General features: G+C 58.9%; 4 protein-coding genes across 5 annotated transcripts; 2 read left to right on the top strand and 2 right to left on the bottom strand.

Moving 5' to 3' along the window:
- Window positions 1-166: 166 nt before the first annotated feature.
- Window positions 167-3713, bottom strand: LOC134548724 (folate receptor gamma-like). Its single transcript, XM_063393670.1, has 5 exons — window positions 2891-3713; window positions 2563-2719; window positions 2158-2346; window positions 1935-2070; window positions 167-1569 (listed from the first exon to the last, which is right to left on the bottom strand). Exons 1-5 carry the CDS (start codon window positions 2935-2937, stop codon window positions 1295-1297), a joined length of 804 nt encoding a protein of 267 aa, XP_063249740.1. The 5' UTR covers window positions 2938-3713; the 3' UTR covers window positions 167-1294.
- Window positions 3714-4105: 392 nt separating this feature from the next.
- On the top strand, window positions 4106-9125 carry ANAPC15 (anaphase promoting complex subunit 15). 2 transcript variants are annotated; one of them, XM_063393671.1, is made up of 4 exons: window positions 4106-4380; window positions 5323-5382; window positions 5464-5601; window positions 8819-9125. In XM_063393671.1, the coding sequence occupies exons 1-4, from the start codon at window positions 4261-4263 to the stop codon at window positions 9041-9043; spliced, it is 543 nt and encodes a 180-aa protein (XP_063249741.1). In that variant the 5' UTR covers window positions 4106-4260; the 3' UTR covers window positions 9044-9125. The 2 variants fall into 2 exon arrangements, with proteins under 2 accessions (XP_063249741.1, XP_063249742.1); XM_063393672.1 differs by lacking the exon at window positions 8819-9125 and adding an exon at window positions 5736-5997 and having other exon boundaries at window positions 4174-4380.
- On the bottom strand, window positions 6147-8762 carry TOMT (transmembrane O-methyltransferase). The gene is made up of 3 exons (XM_063393675.1): window positions 7495-8762; window positions 6824-7036; window positions 6147-6598 (listed from the first exon to the last, which is right to left on the bottom strand). Exons 1-3 carry the CDS (start codon window positions 7738-7740, stop codon window positions 6278-6280), a joined length of 780 nt encoding a protein of 259 aa, XP_063249745.1. The 5' UTR covers window positions 7741-8762; the 3' UTR covers window positions 6147-6277.
- Window positions 9126-10731: 1606 nt separating the features above from the next.
- LOC134548726 (ragulator complex protein LAMTOR1-like) lies at window positions 10732-15129 on the top strand. The gene is made up of 5 exons (XM_063393673.1): window positions 10732-10890; window positions 12549-12694; window positions 13655-13732; window positions 14167-14293; window positions 14576-15129. Exons 1-5 carry the CDS (start codon window positions 10849-10851, stop codon window positions 14666-14668), a joined length of 486 nt encoding a protein of 161 aa, XP_063249743.1. The 5' UTR covers window positions 10732-10848; the 3' UTR covers window positions 14669-15129.
- Window positions 15130-16214: the final 1085 nt, after the last annotated feature.

The following is a 16214-nucleotide window of genomic DNA, read 5'->3' as shown; positions in this document are numbered from 1 at the left end:
GCGGGGAAAGGTTGGGGACGGGGACATCCAGGGGACAGCCGGGGGCTTCGGGGGTTGGGGGCACCGTGGGCCCCAGGGGGGCACCGACGAGGTAGCCAGGGGCTCACGGGGAGAGACGCGGGGGTGGCTAGCGGGAGGGGCGATGGCGGGAGGGGATCCGCGGAGGTCGAGGGTGGCACCGGGGGGGACCCGCGGGGTATCCTGGGGGAGCAGCAGGGGGAGGCTTGGGAGAGCACCAGCGAGGTAACGAGGGAGCATTGGTGGCGGCCCGGGGGGCGCACCGTGAGAGGCACCGGGGCAGATCCGGGGCCGTGGACGTTCAGGAAGGCCATGGGGGGGGTCTGATCGAGGGGCAGCGGCACCAAGGGGGCGGAGAGCACCGGGTAGTGGGCAGCAGCAGTGGGGAGCACGGGGAGGATGGGGAGCACCGAGGAGAGGAGCACCAGGGAGGGGAGAAGCACTTGGAGAGACAGGGACACCAGGGGAGCACCGGGTGCCCCCAGTCTGGGGGTACCCAGGAGCATACCGAAGGGAAGGGCGGGGGCACGGTGGTATGAAGGCACCGGCACTGTGAAGGTACAGGGAAGCCGGGCACTGGGGAAAGGGGTGCCGAGGTGGGACAGAGCTGGGGCCAGGGGCTGAAGAAGTGGGGGGCGCGACCCGGCTTCGCCACCAAAAACGGGGACTTCTCTATGGCCCAGAGATCGGGACGGTGCCACCCCACAGGTGGGAACACGAAGCATGTGGGGAAGGGGACCCCTGGGGTCGGCTCCGGGCCAGCAGGACTCCCTTGACAGACGTGCTCCCACCTCAGGGTCCCCGGGATATCCTCCCCTTTACCCCCATAATTTTCCCAGTCTCATCCTGTGCACCCCAGGATGTCAGTGATGCCCAGAGTCCTGGAGCCGTGTCAGGTGCTAGGACACATTCAGCGATCCCATGCCCCTGGGCCTCAGTGGCAGGCAGCCCTGTGCCTTCCGCTTTGCCCAGCACAGTGGTTTGGGGGAGCCAGTGCCGGGTACCCAAGCTGGTCGGTACAAATGAATGGGAGTGACGTCTGCTTCATCTCCTCACCAGAAGCAGGATTAGACAATCAAACACCCCCAGGCCCCTCAGTCACCCTATTGACCCCCCAGCCCACAGCACCCCAACATCAAGTAGAGCAGGAACATTTATTAATGAGCCACGTGCCTGGAGGTGACACATCCTGTGGACATCCCACGGGGAGGCACAAGGCAGCCCTGCTGACCCCCCTGACCATCTACTACCTGCTCCTACCTGCAGCCCCTCCTGCTCAGAATGGGGCCAGGAGGGTGAGGGGCAGCAGGGACAGCAGGATGGAGGGCAAGGAGTTTGGGGGAGCATTTTCACGGGCGTAGTATTGGGCGACGGCAACATTGGGGTTCCCCTGCGTTGGATCGAACCACATCTGGATGCAGCGACCGCTGCCACGGTGATGGGACGTGTAGCGGTAGGAGCCAGACCAAATCTGCTCACAGAGTGCAGCCGCCGTGGGGAACACAAACTTGAACTTCTGGCACATGGCACCCTTGGGACACTGGTTGGTGCCTGGAGGTAGGCAAGGGGTGAAGTGGGTGAAGGGCTTTGGAAAATGGGTGCTGTTCTACTGTGCTTGGGGTGCAAACAGGTCCACTGGCTTTGCTGGGGAAGACAGAGTTGACCTCAAGGCAGCACAGGGTCTACCACCACATCACCCCACACTGCATGAGGACACTCAAACCCCCTGACCCACTCACATGCAAAAGGGACTCACCTGGCTGCCACCCCCACCCCATGGAGACCCTCACACCCCTGGACCTGCTCACAGCCACAGGGAGGGTGCATACAGCCTCCCCTGCAGTGAGATGGAGGGTGACTGGAGACCCACAGGAGGGTCGAGTCATGATGGGGGGTGCCCCACAACCCCCGCTCACCTGTAGTCCAATTCCAGCCCTTGTGCCAGTTGACCTTGCAGGTGACAGCATCCTGGCAATCCTCCCACCACTGCTCACAGTCCTCCTGGCACAGTGGCACATCCCGGATCCGCTCCTTCCGCCAGCTGGTGTCTGCCTGCAGGGCCCCCAGTTTCCCCCAGTTTCCCCCAGTTCACCCCAGGGATCCTGGTGGGTGGGTGAGGGCAGGGTGATCTGCACCTACCTGATCGATCCATGGCCCCAGGTTAGGGGAGCACTCATAGAGACATGTGTCCTGGATGAAGTGGCGCTTGCACTTCTCTGGCATGGCCCCACAGTGATCCCAGTTGAAGTTGTACAGGTAGGACTGGTCCTGGTGGGCTTCCAAACTGGTGTTGGCAGTGCAGCAGGCGTTGTCCTTCCAGAGGACACACTGCACCGGGGCAGCTGGGGCTCAGCTGGGACCCATCGGGACCCACCAGGACTCAGCTGAGACCTGCTGTGGGTCCAGGGAAAGCACCAGTGCCCATGGGTAGGTGACAGTGGGTGACAGAATTCCTGTTGGGACACAGAGCCCCCCAGCCTCCATCCTGGTGACCCCACAGCAAGTGACACTAGTGGGTGCTGGTGCAGTGGATGAGGACCATACCTGCCCGTAGAGCTGCCCCTCAGGGCCAGGCTCTGTTTTATGGTGCTTGGCGTCCATGCAGACGTTGAGCAGCGAGTCCTGCGTCACCGTCACTGCTGCAGCAGCAGCAGCTGGCCCGGCCACCAGCCCCAGCAGAGCCAACACTGCTGCCATTGCTCTGCCAGGGCGACAGCAGGTCAGCACGGCAGCATTGAGAGACATGCTGACAGCAGGGACAAAGTCCCCCACTGTGCACGTGAAAGCGTGGCAGCACACAGTCACTGCCCAGGACCACCAACAGTGGGGTCAGGGATCTTACCTGGGGGGTGCCAGGGGTCAAGGCTCTTACCTGGGGGGCAGCTGGGCTCCAGGTGCCGTGGGATGAGCACAGCTCATCTCAAAGGTTGTGGCGCAGCACAACCCTTGGCCACTGATCACGGGATGTGGCAATGCGGCGGATTGGGCAGCACTGAGGGCAGGGAGGAGACAGTGCACCCCTCCCTGGCACCCAGCTGTGTCCTGGATTGACACTCGTGCCTATCATGCCCCGCCACCAGCCCCGCATGCAGCTGGGATTCATCCTCCTGGTGCCTGGCTGGGGCCAGCACCAGCCAAAATCCATCTGTGGCTGTTTTTCCTTCCCTCCTGCGGAAGGTGGCCCGATTCCCTGCCACCAGTGCAAGGGGCAGGACCTGGCCCCCAACACCACAGGGTCCCTGTGAGTGAGCAGGGTGGGAACACCACAGTGGGTAAGAGATGTTGCTGGTGGGGACAGGTGCTCCTGTGGGGTCACAGATGGCCACAGGGTAGAGAGAAGTACCCCTCATTCAATTACAGGTACTCCAGGGGATCACAGATGCCCCATGGAGGGGGGAGCAGATACCCTGGGGGAGAGCAGGAGAGCAGTCACCTGTGGCTGGGGAGGGACAAAAACCCTCCAGTGTGAGACATGTTGGGGGGGGGTTGGCGAGAGAAGGGAGGGAAGATACCCTGGAAGTGGCAGATACTTCCAAGGTCACACATGATGGGGTGGCCCGGGGATCACAGATGCCCTGAGGAGGGGGGAAGATGCCCCCTAGTGGGGTCGCAGATACCCCCCCCCAGATGACAGATCCCCCCACCCATGGATGACACTTGTCCCCAAAAGAGCAGATACCCCATGAGGATCACAGATACCTCCCCACTGGGGTCACTGGTACCCGTGGGGGTCACATGCCAACCATTAGTCACAAAAACCCCAGGGGGACACAGATATTCTGTGGGGATCACAAATGCCCCCTCTCTGGGGTCACAGATCCTCCCCACTGGGGTGGGGGCCGGTCACATATCCCCAGGGGTCGCAGATAACTCCGGCGGTGCTCACACACGCCCGGGCCGTCACAGCGGCCCCAGACTCGGGTGAACACAGGGCCCACCCCTGGGCTGTCAATCAGCCCCTGCACCTGTCAATCAGCCCCTGGGCTGTCAATCAGCCCCTGCACCTGTCAATCAGCCCCAGGGCTGTCAATCAGCCCCTGGGCTGTCAATCAGCCCCTGGGCTGTCAATCACACGGCGCCCTAGGCCACGCCCCGCCCATTTTCCCCCTTGTGGGACTGGCCACGCCAGACACAACCGCCCTCCCTCTGCGCATGCTCCGAGCGCTGTAACTGGTTCCGGGTAGGACTCCACTTCCGGCTGGGCGGCCGGGCCGGCCTGGCGCTGCTCACGGTGCTCCCGTCATGTCCACGCTGTTTCCCTCACTGCTGCCCCGCGTCACCGAGTCCCTCTGGTTCAACCTCGACCGGCCGTGCGTCGACGAGACCGAGCTCCAGCAACAGGAGCAGCAGCACCAGGCCTGGGTGGGCACTAGGGTAGAGGGAGATGTGGGGCCGCCGGGCCGGCTGTCAGGAGGCCGGGAGCCGGTTCGGAGCTGGGGAAGCGGCCCTCGCTCCTTCAGCGGACACTGCCGCGGTGCTCGTTGCAGCCCGCAGGCCGTGCCCGGGGTCGGGGCACACGGGGCTCCTCCGGTGCGTCGCTCCCTCCGCGTGTTCGCCGACTGTGCCCCTGTTTCAGCGTCCTGTGCCGCTGTTGCCGGCCCGGGCACCGCTGCTCTCGTGTCCGTCATCCGTGTATCACATCGGCTCGGTGCGGACCGGTGCCGGAGCTCCGCGTTTACTGTGTGGGGGTTAATTGATATGATGCTGCTGAACCGAGGCTCCAGCACCAGCTCCCAATTAATTAGTTAACTGATCTCCCGAAGGAAGCAAGGAGCGATTTCTGATCCAGCTAACTGACAAGTGTTTGCTCTGTGAGTGTGGTTTGGTGCTGCAGTGCCCTTAAGTATGAGGGGAAGAACATCTATTTGATTAAAGTTTAAAAAAATCTCAGTAATTAAGTTTTTATAATTAAATAATAAAGTTTTAATCAGTTAAAACCCCAGCACTTAGAAGAGGTTCCAAGTTCCTGGGGGTGGGAGGTGCTGACGTATTTTAATTGAGCTTTAATTATCTGCTGTGGTTGTGTTCGTCTGGCTGATCAGACATGTCAGGCTTGGTTCTTTTTTGATAAATAAATAAGCTTTGTGTTTGAGCTCCTCATGCCACACATGGGGACACCTCGAACCCTTTCAGCCCCAGAGTGGCATTGGGACCACCCTGCCTGGTGCCAGGTGTCCAGGCAGATGTGTGTAGCTGCTCTTCCCTGCTTGGCTGGGGGATGCTAGGGAGGCAGCAGGACTCGGGCTGTTTGCTGGCGTTCTGTGGAGCTGTCGGGGTGCTCACTCGCCTCTCTCCCTTCCCCAGCTCCAGAGCATTGCTGAGAAGGACAACAGCTTGGTGCCCATAGGAAAGCCAGCGTCCGAGGTGGGTGTGTGGGCAGGGAAGTGGGGGGTGGCCACAGGGCTTGAAGGGCAGATGGGGTTGCTGGAGCTGTTGTGTCCACAGCACTATGATGAGGAGGAGGAGGAGGATGATGAAGATGATGAAGACAGCGAAGAAGACTCAGAAGATGATGAGGACATGCAGGATATGGACGAGATGAATGACTATAATGAGTCTCCTGATGATGGGGAGATCAATGAGGTAAATAGCATGAGACCTCAAAGCAGGGGCTGTGAAGTGTGTGCGAGCCTGAGCATGAGTTCTGTTTTCTCTCCTTCACTCCCTCTGTTGGGCTTTCGCTCTGGTGGGAGATGTCAAACCTCTTTCTTTCCCAGGTGGACATGGAGGGGACAGAGCAGGATCAGGACCAGTGGATGATCTGATTCTGCCACAGCTACACCAAAGTGGAGGCTAGGGGACAGCCTTTGCCCCCCATGGCTCTGGGGGACAGTTCAGTGAAGCTCCTGCCTGCCACGGGTGCTGTGTGGTGCAGGGGGTTCAGAGGGAAGCCCCCCAGGGGAGCCAGAGGGGACACTGCCACGTGGCACATTGGAGCTGACACATCTTTTCTAATAAACTCAGTTTTCAAGGAAACAACCCCAAATCTGGTGTCTGAGGCCACCAGGGCAGGCAGAGGGTATCACGCAGGCAAGTGCAGGACTGCTGCCCACCATGCACTGGTGTGCCTGGCAGTCCTCCCTGCGTATTGCAGGAGCGCTGTGGGGAGTGAGCCCCATCGTTCCCCACTGTGCCCCACCACAGACCACAGCAGCCACTGCGTTTCCTCCAGAGCCTGTGTTGAGGCTGAGGCAGGGGGTTGGGACCTGGCACTCCTGCGGTAGCCATGGCCAGCACAAGGCAGAGGCTTGCCGCCTGCTCAGTGGGTACCGGTATAGCGGAGCTCAGCGATGCCATCAGGAATGCCGCGGAAGTACTCCAGTCTGGAGCGGTGCACCTTGCAGTGGTATTTGCCACAGGTCTTGGCGTACTGCAGGAAGTGGGGTGCCCCAGGGAAGAGGATGTTATCAGCTAGGATGGTGGCCCCCTCAGCCAGCAGCTGGTGGCTCTCCAGCAACTGTAGGTCCCGCAGGTAGCAGCGTTTCCAGTGATCCATGAAGACCAAGTTGGCATTCATCAGGCCGTGCTTCTCCCGCAGGTGAGGTATCACCTCCTCCGAGGGGCCCACGATCAGCTCCACCTGTGCTGCAGCACCCTCAGTCACTGGGGCAGAGTGTCAGGGTGCCCACCCACCACCCTGCTTCACAGGGTGGTGAGAGGTCCATCTGAGACAGGACCTTTCTCTTGCCACATGTACAACCCAGCAGGAGCCTCAGTCCCTGCCACAGCAGTGAAGGACCCCCACCCGTCTCCTCCCCGGTCTCAGGTGCAGAGCTGACCTTTATCCCAGTGCCCAGGTGCTCACCGTCTGCTCACTGAAGCCGGCCAGGCGGATGACCTTCTCGGCCACGGCAGCATGTCGGGGGTCTCCCTCAATGGTGTAGAGACGGGCGCCTGGGGGCAGCCCCTGTGCCAGCAGCACGGTGCCGTAGCCACAGTACGTGCCCAGCTCCAGCACCCGCAGCGGTGCCCGCTCCAACAGCACTCGCTCCACGATCCGCCCTGACACGGCATGCGCCTCTCAGTACCCGCAAACCTGGGCCATGCCAGCCCTGGGCAGGGTGAAAGTGCCAAGCAGTTCCCAGTGCCCAGAGGGATGGGGGAGAGTCATGCCACAAATGCCACAGCCAGGCTGATGATGCCATAGCCATACCAACGGTGCCGTGGCTGTGCTGGCAGTGCAATGGCCATGTCAATGGTGCCACAATCATGCCAACGACAGTATGGCTATACCAACAATGCCACCACCATGCCAATGGTGCTGTGATCACACCAACGCTGTCACAGCCGTGTCATTGGTGTCACGGCCATGCCAATGGTGCCATGGCTGTGCCAGTGGTGTTGTGGCCATGTTGGCAGTGCCACGGCCACGTCAGCGGTGCCATGGCCATACTAATGGTGCTACGATCGTGCCCAGTACCATCTCCCATGTGGTGTGGGCAAGCGAGGGTGGCACTCACCTTTGTCAGGCCCCACACAGCTGAGGTGCTCACAGTGGTAGCACCAATGATCGAAGGTCTGGAGGATGTGGTGGGGGTCCCCAGGGATAGCATGAGTCAGCACATACTGGAAGGCACGCTGCTCCCGCGAGGTGCCGGTGAGCCGGTCCCGCAGCCAGGGCACCAGCACTGCCCGGTACAGCAGCACCAGGTAGTGCCGGTACCGTATCAGCAGTGTGACAATGAAGGGGAGGAAGGCCAGGGCAATCGCCGGAGACACCATCACAAGAGAGTGAGGCTGTGATTTTGGCACAGTTGCTGAGATGACTTTGTTAGTTTCCTGCCTATCTTGGGAGTTCTGTCAAATGGGAAGTTCTGCACCCGTTGTGTCCACTATCAGTAGCATAACCTTGGGCTCAGGCTTTGAAAATCTCCCTGGTGCAGAGATCGCTGAAGCACTGTGAGCCCTGAACCGTAACAAGGCAAATCTATCCCCTGACAGGGGATGCTGTGGTAGGACATCCTCCCAGGGTGCCAGGCTCACAACTGCCACTCATGCCGTGAGTTGGCTGTCCTGTGCACCCCCTGCAAGTACCTTTCCCTGAGCTCCAGTGCTGCTGGGCCTGCAGGGAGAGAATGCCTTTCCCAGGATGCTCTGGAGGTCCCTGTGCCAGGGCTGGGGAGTGCTGGGCACCCAGCTGCCAGGGTCCAGATATTGGGGTCAGCAGGGCTGGCATCCCAGGGGATTGTGCTGCTGTGAGGGGCCTTGTACAGCACAACCCCTTGCACGCCCCTGGTCCAGCAAGGCTGCTCCCACCCCCCTATTCTGCACCTCACACCCTGCTCCCCACACCCTGCTGCCGACACCCTGAGCTGTTGGGGGTGCCCAGCCACAGCAAAATGATAGGGCAATGGTGGTGGCACTTACCTGTCCCCACACTCCAGGCAGGCAGAGGCAGGCGGTCCTGTGTGCAACCCTGCTAGCACTCCGTTATTTATTGATGGTGTCACCTCAGCTGCAGCTGCCTTTGGAGCTCCGGTTACCAGCTCAGTGTGACTGACAATGTGTCTTAGGTTGCAATGCAATATGTAGCTAAAAGCATGTATTCTTTTACTGTCTGTTAAAACCAGGTGGGCCAGTGGTCTTTATCTCTTCCATGAGCCTACCCTCATAACTCCAGGGGATGGTAGATACCCTCTGTTAATGGGCCAGCTGTTAAAACTTGATGGGGCAGTTTTCTTTATCTCTTCCACAACCAATCCTCCCTCCAGGCACATATCTTCTTTTTTTTTAATGGGCCTTTGAGCCTTACTACATGACTGATAAAAGACATCATCCCATTGTGAGATGCTTCTTCCAGGGGAGGAGCCAAACATTCCCACATGGATATAATCTGGGATTTGGAACACCACAGTCAGCCTTTTTCCACTGGATTCCCAGAGGAAGACCAGACCCTTCTAAACCACCACAAGACGTTCAGAAGAAAACGATGCCCTTCTACAGATTCATTGCTTCAACAGAACCACATGTGTTACTCTACGAGGACTGCAGCCATAATTTAATTGGACTGCTACCAACACCCTGACCAACAGGGCATCAGGATGTAGTCTGACTCTGTCAGTGTTTTTGTTGTACTGCATTTTATTGAATTTTCCTTTTAAATTGTAGTTCTGACTTGGGATCTCCCACTGTTTTGCTTTCAAACCAGTGCACAACAGAGACAGGGCCAGGCAGGGGCTGAGAGGTAGTCCTGGGCTGCACAAGGGAGCCTGGTGCTGGGGTGCTGGTGCTGGGGGCCTCGGGTACCAATAATGACCCACAGAAAATCTCTAAAACTCAGAGCCGAAGTGAGTTTTAAAGTAGGTGTGTAGTTTATTCAGCGCGGGGCGCGATGCAGGACAGCTCCCAAAGGCATGCGCAGCCCCTCACTCGTGTTTGCTTTTGTCCACTAGGGCCCAACACACTGCAGTAAGCCGCTCATCTCTGGAGCTGCCACAGCCTTCTCCTTGCAAATATTCTGTCACTTTATCAGAGTCCTGTAGTTGTTCAGGGATGAACTCCCAAACCACTGGAGCAGAGAATTTCTCAAAACACTGGCAAATTTTCTCGCACATTCCATGTCACTCATGACTATTTCCCCTTGGGACAGGTCTCTGAATGGCCTTCTTGGCAGTATCTCTTCTGCCTCCAAACAGTGTGGCCTGCACTGAGACATAGCAGACACAGCAACAAGAACATGCTTTCCTTGCCATCCAAAGGAAATTCAAACTTCTCAAAAGCTGTTGTAAGAGAATTTTTGAAGGAGGAAAAGGGGGGAAATCATCCTTCCCCTGTCGTCCCACAGACTGGGTGCGGTTATTAATGGACACCCAAAGGTAGTGCTGACGGAAGGGCAGGAGAGCAGCACTGAATTCCCATCCCAGGGTACCCTCACTGCCCTTGATGTGATCATGTCCTAAACTCATATCCCACAGTAACGCAACAAAGCAATGCCAGTCCTTGTCCCTGCTCTGTAAAACGTCACCCGAGGAGCACATACAGGAATACAGGAATAGAGCCAGGCTTAGGTACCCCACCCACACGAACAGACCAAGCACCATTGTGACCAGTGGCTCGGGATCTAATACAGCAAATGCTGAGATCACGTTTGTTTCCACCCTACTCTTTTGTTATCTCAACTCTCAGTGCCCCACGCTGGGGGACAAATAGGGACAGTCGCGGTTGAGCCCCAGCCAGCAACCAAGCCCAACACATCCGCTCGTCCACTCTCCCATCGGCAAGATCAGGGAGAGCTGGAAGGGTAAAAGCTGGAAAACTCGTGGGTTGACAGTGAGGTAAAGACAGAATAATAGGGAAAGCAAAGATCAGACACACAAGCAATTAAGTCACCACGTCGCATGGGCAAGCAGGTGCTCAGCTGTTCCAGGAGAGCAGAGCCCCATCACACGTTACAGTTACTTGGGCAGACAAACACCATCACTCCACACGTCCCCCTCTTCCTCATTGCTGCCCCTTATGATATTGTGAGCACTGGAAGGCCTGGGAGCACGGGGGCCCTGGGAACAAACGCCAGCAGTCCCGGGAGCAGTCCCGGCTCCAGAGCGCGCTCGGAGCACTCCGGGAGCGCTGAGGGGACGGGGCGGGGCGCTGGGAGCGGACACGTGACCGCACGCGCAGGGCCCCGTGACGAGCACCGCCCGTCCCACGTGACACCGCCGCGCGCGCCCCTGGCGGCGGGCGCGGCCCTGTGCGCGTGCGCGTGCGCGCTCGTGTACGTGCGTGAATGCGGGCGCGCGCGTGTCCCCGCCGCTCACGTGACCAGGGCAAAATGTGACTCGGCGGTCACGTGATCGCGCGGCGGGCCCGTGCCGCAGCCGGGGCCCGCTCGCCATGGGCTGCTGCTACAGCAGCGAGGCCGAGGCCTCGGACCAGGTGGGCCTGGCGCCGGGGGGACGCGAGGCCCGCGGCGGGGGCGGCGCCGGGAGGGACGCTCGGCCCCGCTCCCGCCTGCCCCGGGGCTGCCGGGTCGCGGGGGGGGGCAGGCGGCGCGCGTCCCCGGCGGGGCCCGGCGCTTCCCCGCTCCCGGGCAGTGTCTGAGCGTTGCTCCCGCCTGTCGCCGCCTCCGTGTCACTCCGTGTTCCTCGCGTGTGTCGCGCCGCCTCGCGTGTCCCCTTGGTGCCGCGTGGGGGCTGGAGGCGGAGGCTCGGGGGTCGTGCCAGACCCTTTCCCCGTCCAAGGCCTCAAACGGCAGCGGCGGGAGCAGCGCCAGCTTCTCCTTCTGGGACAGCGCGACTGCCGCGCAGCTCAGGGGCCGAGGCACAGCTGGGGCTGTCACCTGTCCCGTGAAACTTACTCCGCGGGTGCGGCCAGAGCTCGGCTGTGACCGCCCGGCCCCCCTTGTGTCGTGAGAGAGGAAGGAGAAGGGCCTGGGCTGCAGTATAGCAGCAGGAGGGTGGGGAGAGGAAGCTTCTGGCCGGGGACGAGCTGGAGATGCCACCGAGGGTGTGTGGGGCGGAGTGGTTGCACTCCCAGCTCACTATGGGTCACAGGCTGAGCGTCCTTTCAGGACAAAACAGACATGGAAGGGCTTGAGTATGTCCAGGGAAGAGAAGGGGCTTGAGCACAAGAAGTGGCCGAGGGAGCTGAGGATGCTCAGCCTGCAGAAAAGGAGGCTCAGGCGAGACCTTCTCACTCTGCACAACTCCCTGACAGGAGGGTGGAGCCAGGTGAGGGTCTGACTCTGCTCCTAGGGAATAAGTAAGAGGAGAGGATGAAAGGGCCTCTGGTTGTGCCATGGAAGGTTTAGGTTAGATATATGGGAAAATTTCCCTGAAAGTGTCGTATAGCCCTGGCACAGGCTGCTCAGGACACTGTTGGAGTCCCCATCCCTGCAGGGATTTAAAAGCGGTGTAGGCTTGGCCCTTGGGGTGGTGGTGAGCTTGGCAGTGCTGTGGGAAAGGTTGGGCTCAGAAGGCTCTTGCAATTTTCCTGATTCTGTGATCCTGTTGTCTTGGGTGTTTGTGCCCATGATCTCCCTACTGAGCTCTTCTCACCAGCCCTGCAGCACCATTCAGACAAGCCAGAGGATGAAGGGCTGAGCTGCAGCTCTGCACCTCCTGGCGTGAGTGGGGGAACATGCCCTGTCACTCAGGGAACACCTCATCCTACACGGTCCCTGGGCTGTGGCAAGTGGGGTTCACCTGGCTGAGGTGAGCCCCCTGCTGTGCCCGGGGGGGCTCTCTGTTGTGCCCAGTCAGGGCTGGGGTCACAGTAGGTCCTCATTAGCTGTGGGGTTTCATGCAGCTTGATGCTGACTGCAGACTCCTGTCTGCAGGAGTGGCCACTCCAAATGTGCTGCCTGATTTCAGCTACACTTGCTGCCTTTGTGGGTGGCGGGGCTTCAGCTGTGAAAAAGCAAAAGAATTGGGCAAAGAGGTGCCTGGCAGAGCTGAGGCCATTCTGGGTTACACTAGGATGGACAGGGAGCCCTCCTGGCAGATGAGGGAAGGGTGAGACTCGCCTCATCCCATGGAGTTAATGGTGCTGGTGTGGGGAAGCCAGGGCTGATTTTCCTCTTGCCTTTCACTCAGGAGGAAGAGACAAAGCGGCTGCTGGAGCCGGCAGCCAGCCCACCCGGCAAGGTGCTGAATGGAGCGGAGCAGAGCTACCACAACCTCCCGTCGGCACGCACCGATGAGCAGGCCATGCTGTCCTCCATCCTCGCCAAGACAGCCATGTAAGCCTCAGGCTGTGCCCACGGGGCGGGCAGCACGCCTCGGGGACCGGCGGTGACCCTGCATGTGGCAGGTGGGGGGCTGCCTGGCTGTGGGCCCCGGCGATCAGCCAAGGGTGCTGAGGGGAAGGGGAGAGCTGTGGCAGAGCCCCCTGTGTCCCTCTGTCCCTCTGCCCTGTGCTTGGAGCCCCATGGGGACACAGAGACAAGACCCCAGAGGTGAGGTAACCCCTTGGCTGCTGGGCTGGAAATAGGGGCAGGGTTTGGATAAGAGAGTGAGTCCATGGGGATGTGGAGAGGGTGTCTGGGGGGGGCAGCAGCACCGTATCCCCTTCTGAGAAGGCTTTTCCTGCAATGCACAGGAGCAATGCGGGGAGAGGGCTGTGTCCAGCCTGGCTGGGAGGGCTTTGGGATGCTCGTAGGCCGCTCTGCTCCGTGCCTGACATTGGGGAGCTAGTGGCCATTGGTGTGTGTCCAACATGCAGGGCCACAGCAGGTCGGAGCACTACTTAGCTGTGGGGTGCACACAGTGGGGGTGCAGCAGGGCCCTGGGCAAGCGCCTGGGTCCTCTGTGAGCCCAGGGCCCAGTACCGGTGCTCTCAGGACATGTGCCAAGCACACTGTCCTCCCAGTGGTTCCTTTTCTCCTCAGGTGGCTGCATGCCAAGCTCCCCAGAGCCCAGAGCAGCCCCCAGCTTCCTGCAGCCTCTGCCTGCCTGTGCCCCAGGGCAGCTGTGGGCAAACAGTCCCTGGCACTTCCTTTCTGGCGAACAGCCGCTCCAGCCTGGCACACTTGTGTCCAGCTGGCGGCATTCACCGGGCAAGTTTAGTCTTGAGATGTTTGCTTTAGGGTGCTGGCAGTTGCTGGATTTTGTCTATCCTGGTCAGAGGGTGCTCTGAGATGAGGAGGGAGCTCGGGGAGTAGGGAGCCTTCAGCAGGAGCCATTGTCTTGTGTCTCTGCAGCAACATCATCGACGTGTCAGCAGCGGATTCCCAGGGCATGGAGCAGCACGAGTACATGGACAGAGCCAGGCAGTACAGGTGGGACCTGTGCTTCTCCCCTGGGGTGCCCACAGCCCCTTCACAGCCGTGTGTGTCCCTTGGCACGTCCCAGGGGTTTTGGCCTGGGGGAGTGAACTCAGCACGCAGAAGGGCTGTCGCATCTCAGAGAGCAAGGCCCATGGCAGTGCAGGCGGCAGAGGCCAGGACAAAGGGCTCCTGTGTTTAGCCCTTGGGGCAGATGATGGGGGGCTGGATGTGACTGCTTCTGCCTGAAAGGTGCCTGTGTGGGAGAGCTGGAAGCTCCCTCATCCTCGTGCTGCAGGGAGTGAAGGGGGCTGGATGCTGTTGAGTGCAGCATCCCTGCTCTCTCTTTCTCCCCCTGGGGGTGCCGAGTGCTTGGGGGTGCAGCACCCATCTTCTGGGGCTTCCCCTGTCTTGGCATGGCACTGATGTTTGCTGCTCTCCCCTCGCAGCACACGCCTGGCCATGCTCAGCAACAACCTGACACACTGGAAGAAGCTCCCACTGCTGCCGTCTCTGACTAACCAACCGCACCAAGTGCTCGCCAGCGACCCTGTGCCCTTTGCAGACCTGCAGCAGGTGAGCAGGGCTGGGGTGAGCCCTGAGCCCTTGAGATGCTCCCCAGAGACACATCCTCACCCTGGAGGAGCAGCAATGCCCTCCTGGCTTACCCAGAGCCCTGACACGGCTTGTTAGAGCTGAGGGCAAAGCCTAGGTCAGGTTTTAGGCCTTGTTAGAGGTGGGGGCAAAGGCCAGGAGAGGCTTGGGGGGACTGGAGGCGAACCACCTGCGACGGTTTCTTTGGGACAACCAGGAGTTTCAGTAGCCACCGGTGACACAGCCATGTCCTCGTGCCCGCAGGTGTCCCGGATAGCTGCCTACGCCTTCAGCGCACTCTCACAGATCCGTGTCGACGCCAAAGAAGAACTGGTTGTACAGTTTGGCATTCCCTGAATCTGCCCCCACCACCGCTTTTTCACCGCTTTGGATTGTTTTTGGGTTTTTCCCTTTTTTTTTTCTCTGTATCCCTTCCCTCCCCATGCTGCTGCCACAGGACTTGGACAGATACCCTGTTTCCCACTAAATGCCAGGGCGTCCGTCCTTGGCACGTCCAGCCCACCTGCATTGCTTGAGACGTTCTCCTCCTCCTCGTGGATGGGTGTGCATGGGGAGGAGGCTTGTCAGGGATGAGCACAAAGGGAACAGCCGGTGTAAGGAGGCCCTGGTATGGGTCGGCACTGTGTGCCAGGTCACCAGGACGGGTGGGCTGGAGCCAGGCAGATGTGATGCTCTGCGTGGGGCCTGGTGGCTCCAACACCATCCCTTCTCCTTTTCATGTCTTTAGACCTTTATTTTGGTTGTTTTTTTAATAACTATTATTTTTTGCCACAGTAGATAAAGGCACGTTCATCCAGCGCCTGTCTCCACTGGTCACTGTGGGACACAGCATGGACGTGATGGGGGAGCCATGCCCTGGTGGGGGGGGTACACACATCTGTCTGTCCCTTGTCACCTCTTCAGTCATGTCCCACGGGGCCAAGAGGACAAGGGGACGGGGAATCCATGATGACTCTCCTTTAAGGGGAAGGAAGCCCCTAAGGTTCATGAATGCTCATGGTTGAAAGGAATGTCAAAAGTCGGAGGGTTTGCAAATAATCAGGAAGTTTTACTAGTAAATTACACACATGGCATGGAAATTGCAGGGTACCTTTTTATGGATAGGTTTCCCCGTCCTGAAGATGGATTTCTCATTTTCTATGCAAATTTCTTATCATGCACAGTCTGTACTTTCAGGTCTTCCTGGAAATGGGTCAGAGGGGTTTGGGGGGTCTTTAGTGGTCTTAACCCCACCTTATAGTCCATGCCCACTTCCTGCCATTCAGTTCTGTGCTTGTGCTGTACTGTGCTTACCAGCAGGAACTCCAACAAGGATGTTTTTCCAGTGTTGTGCTATCTCACCTTGCCCTTCTTCTGCAGCCACATCTCATTCTCTCTCATGGTGTGTTAATATCAACAGTTGTTGTTTTTTACCAGCAGTCCTTGCTTGACTCCACAGCCATCCCATTATCTATGTTGGAGACATACACATTAGCTCTCTTATGTTCTGGGAATAGAACGTTCAGTAGGACTTTGGACTACAGTTTATGGGGTCATTAGAGGGTGGGCTTCAGTATGCATTAGGCCCTTATAATTGAGAGCTCAAAGGGTCTCACTTTGGATTGGTGAGGTCGCAAGACAGTGGGCTTTAGGGGCTTTAGTCATAGTAATTTTCCGTCCAGGCCACAATTGGAGTTGGTTGAAGGTTCAACCACAAAATACTGTTCCACTTGGGTAGGTACTCAGGCAAGAAAAATAAGTTTCCAAGTCTGTTCATTGAAAACAGATGCTCGATGAGCATCTGTTAGTTCCTTGGAACGGGTTATATCCAATAAGCTCAAGAGGGGCTTAGCCCAGGTGCTGTTTTTGAAGGCCAAGGCCTAACAAGCATTTCTCAGGTTTT

This window comes from Prinia subflava, chromosome 3 (assembly GCF_021018805.1).
Source record: "Prinia subflava isolate CZ2003 ecotype Zambia chromosome 3, Cam_Psub_1.2, whole genome shotgun sequence".
In the NCBI taxonomy this organism is placed as follows: Eukaryota; Metazoa; Chordata; class Aves; order Passeriformes; family Cisticolidae; genus Prinia; species Prinia subflava.
This window is presented reverse-complemented; position numbering and strand designations above follow the sequence as displayed.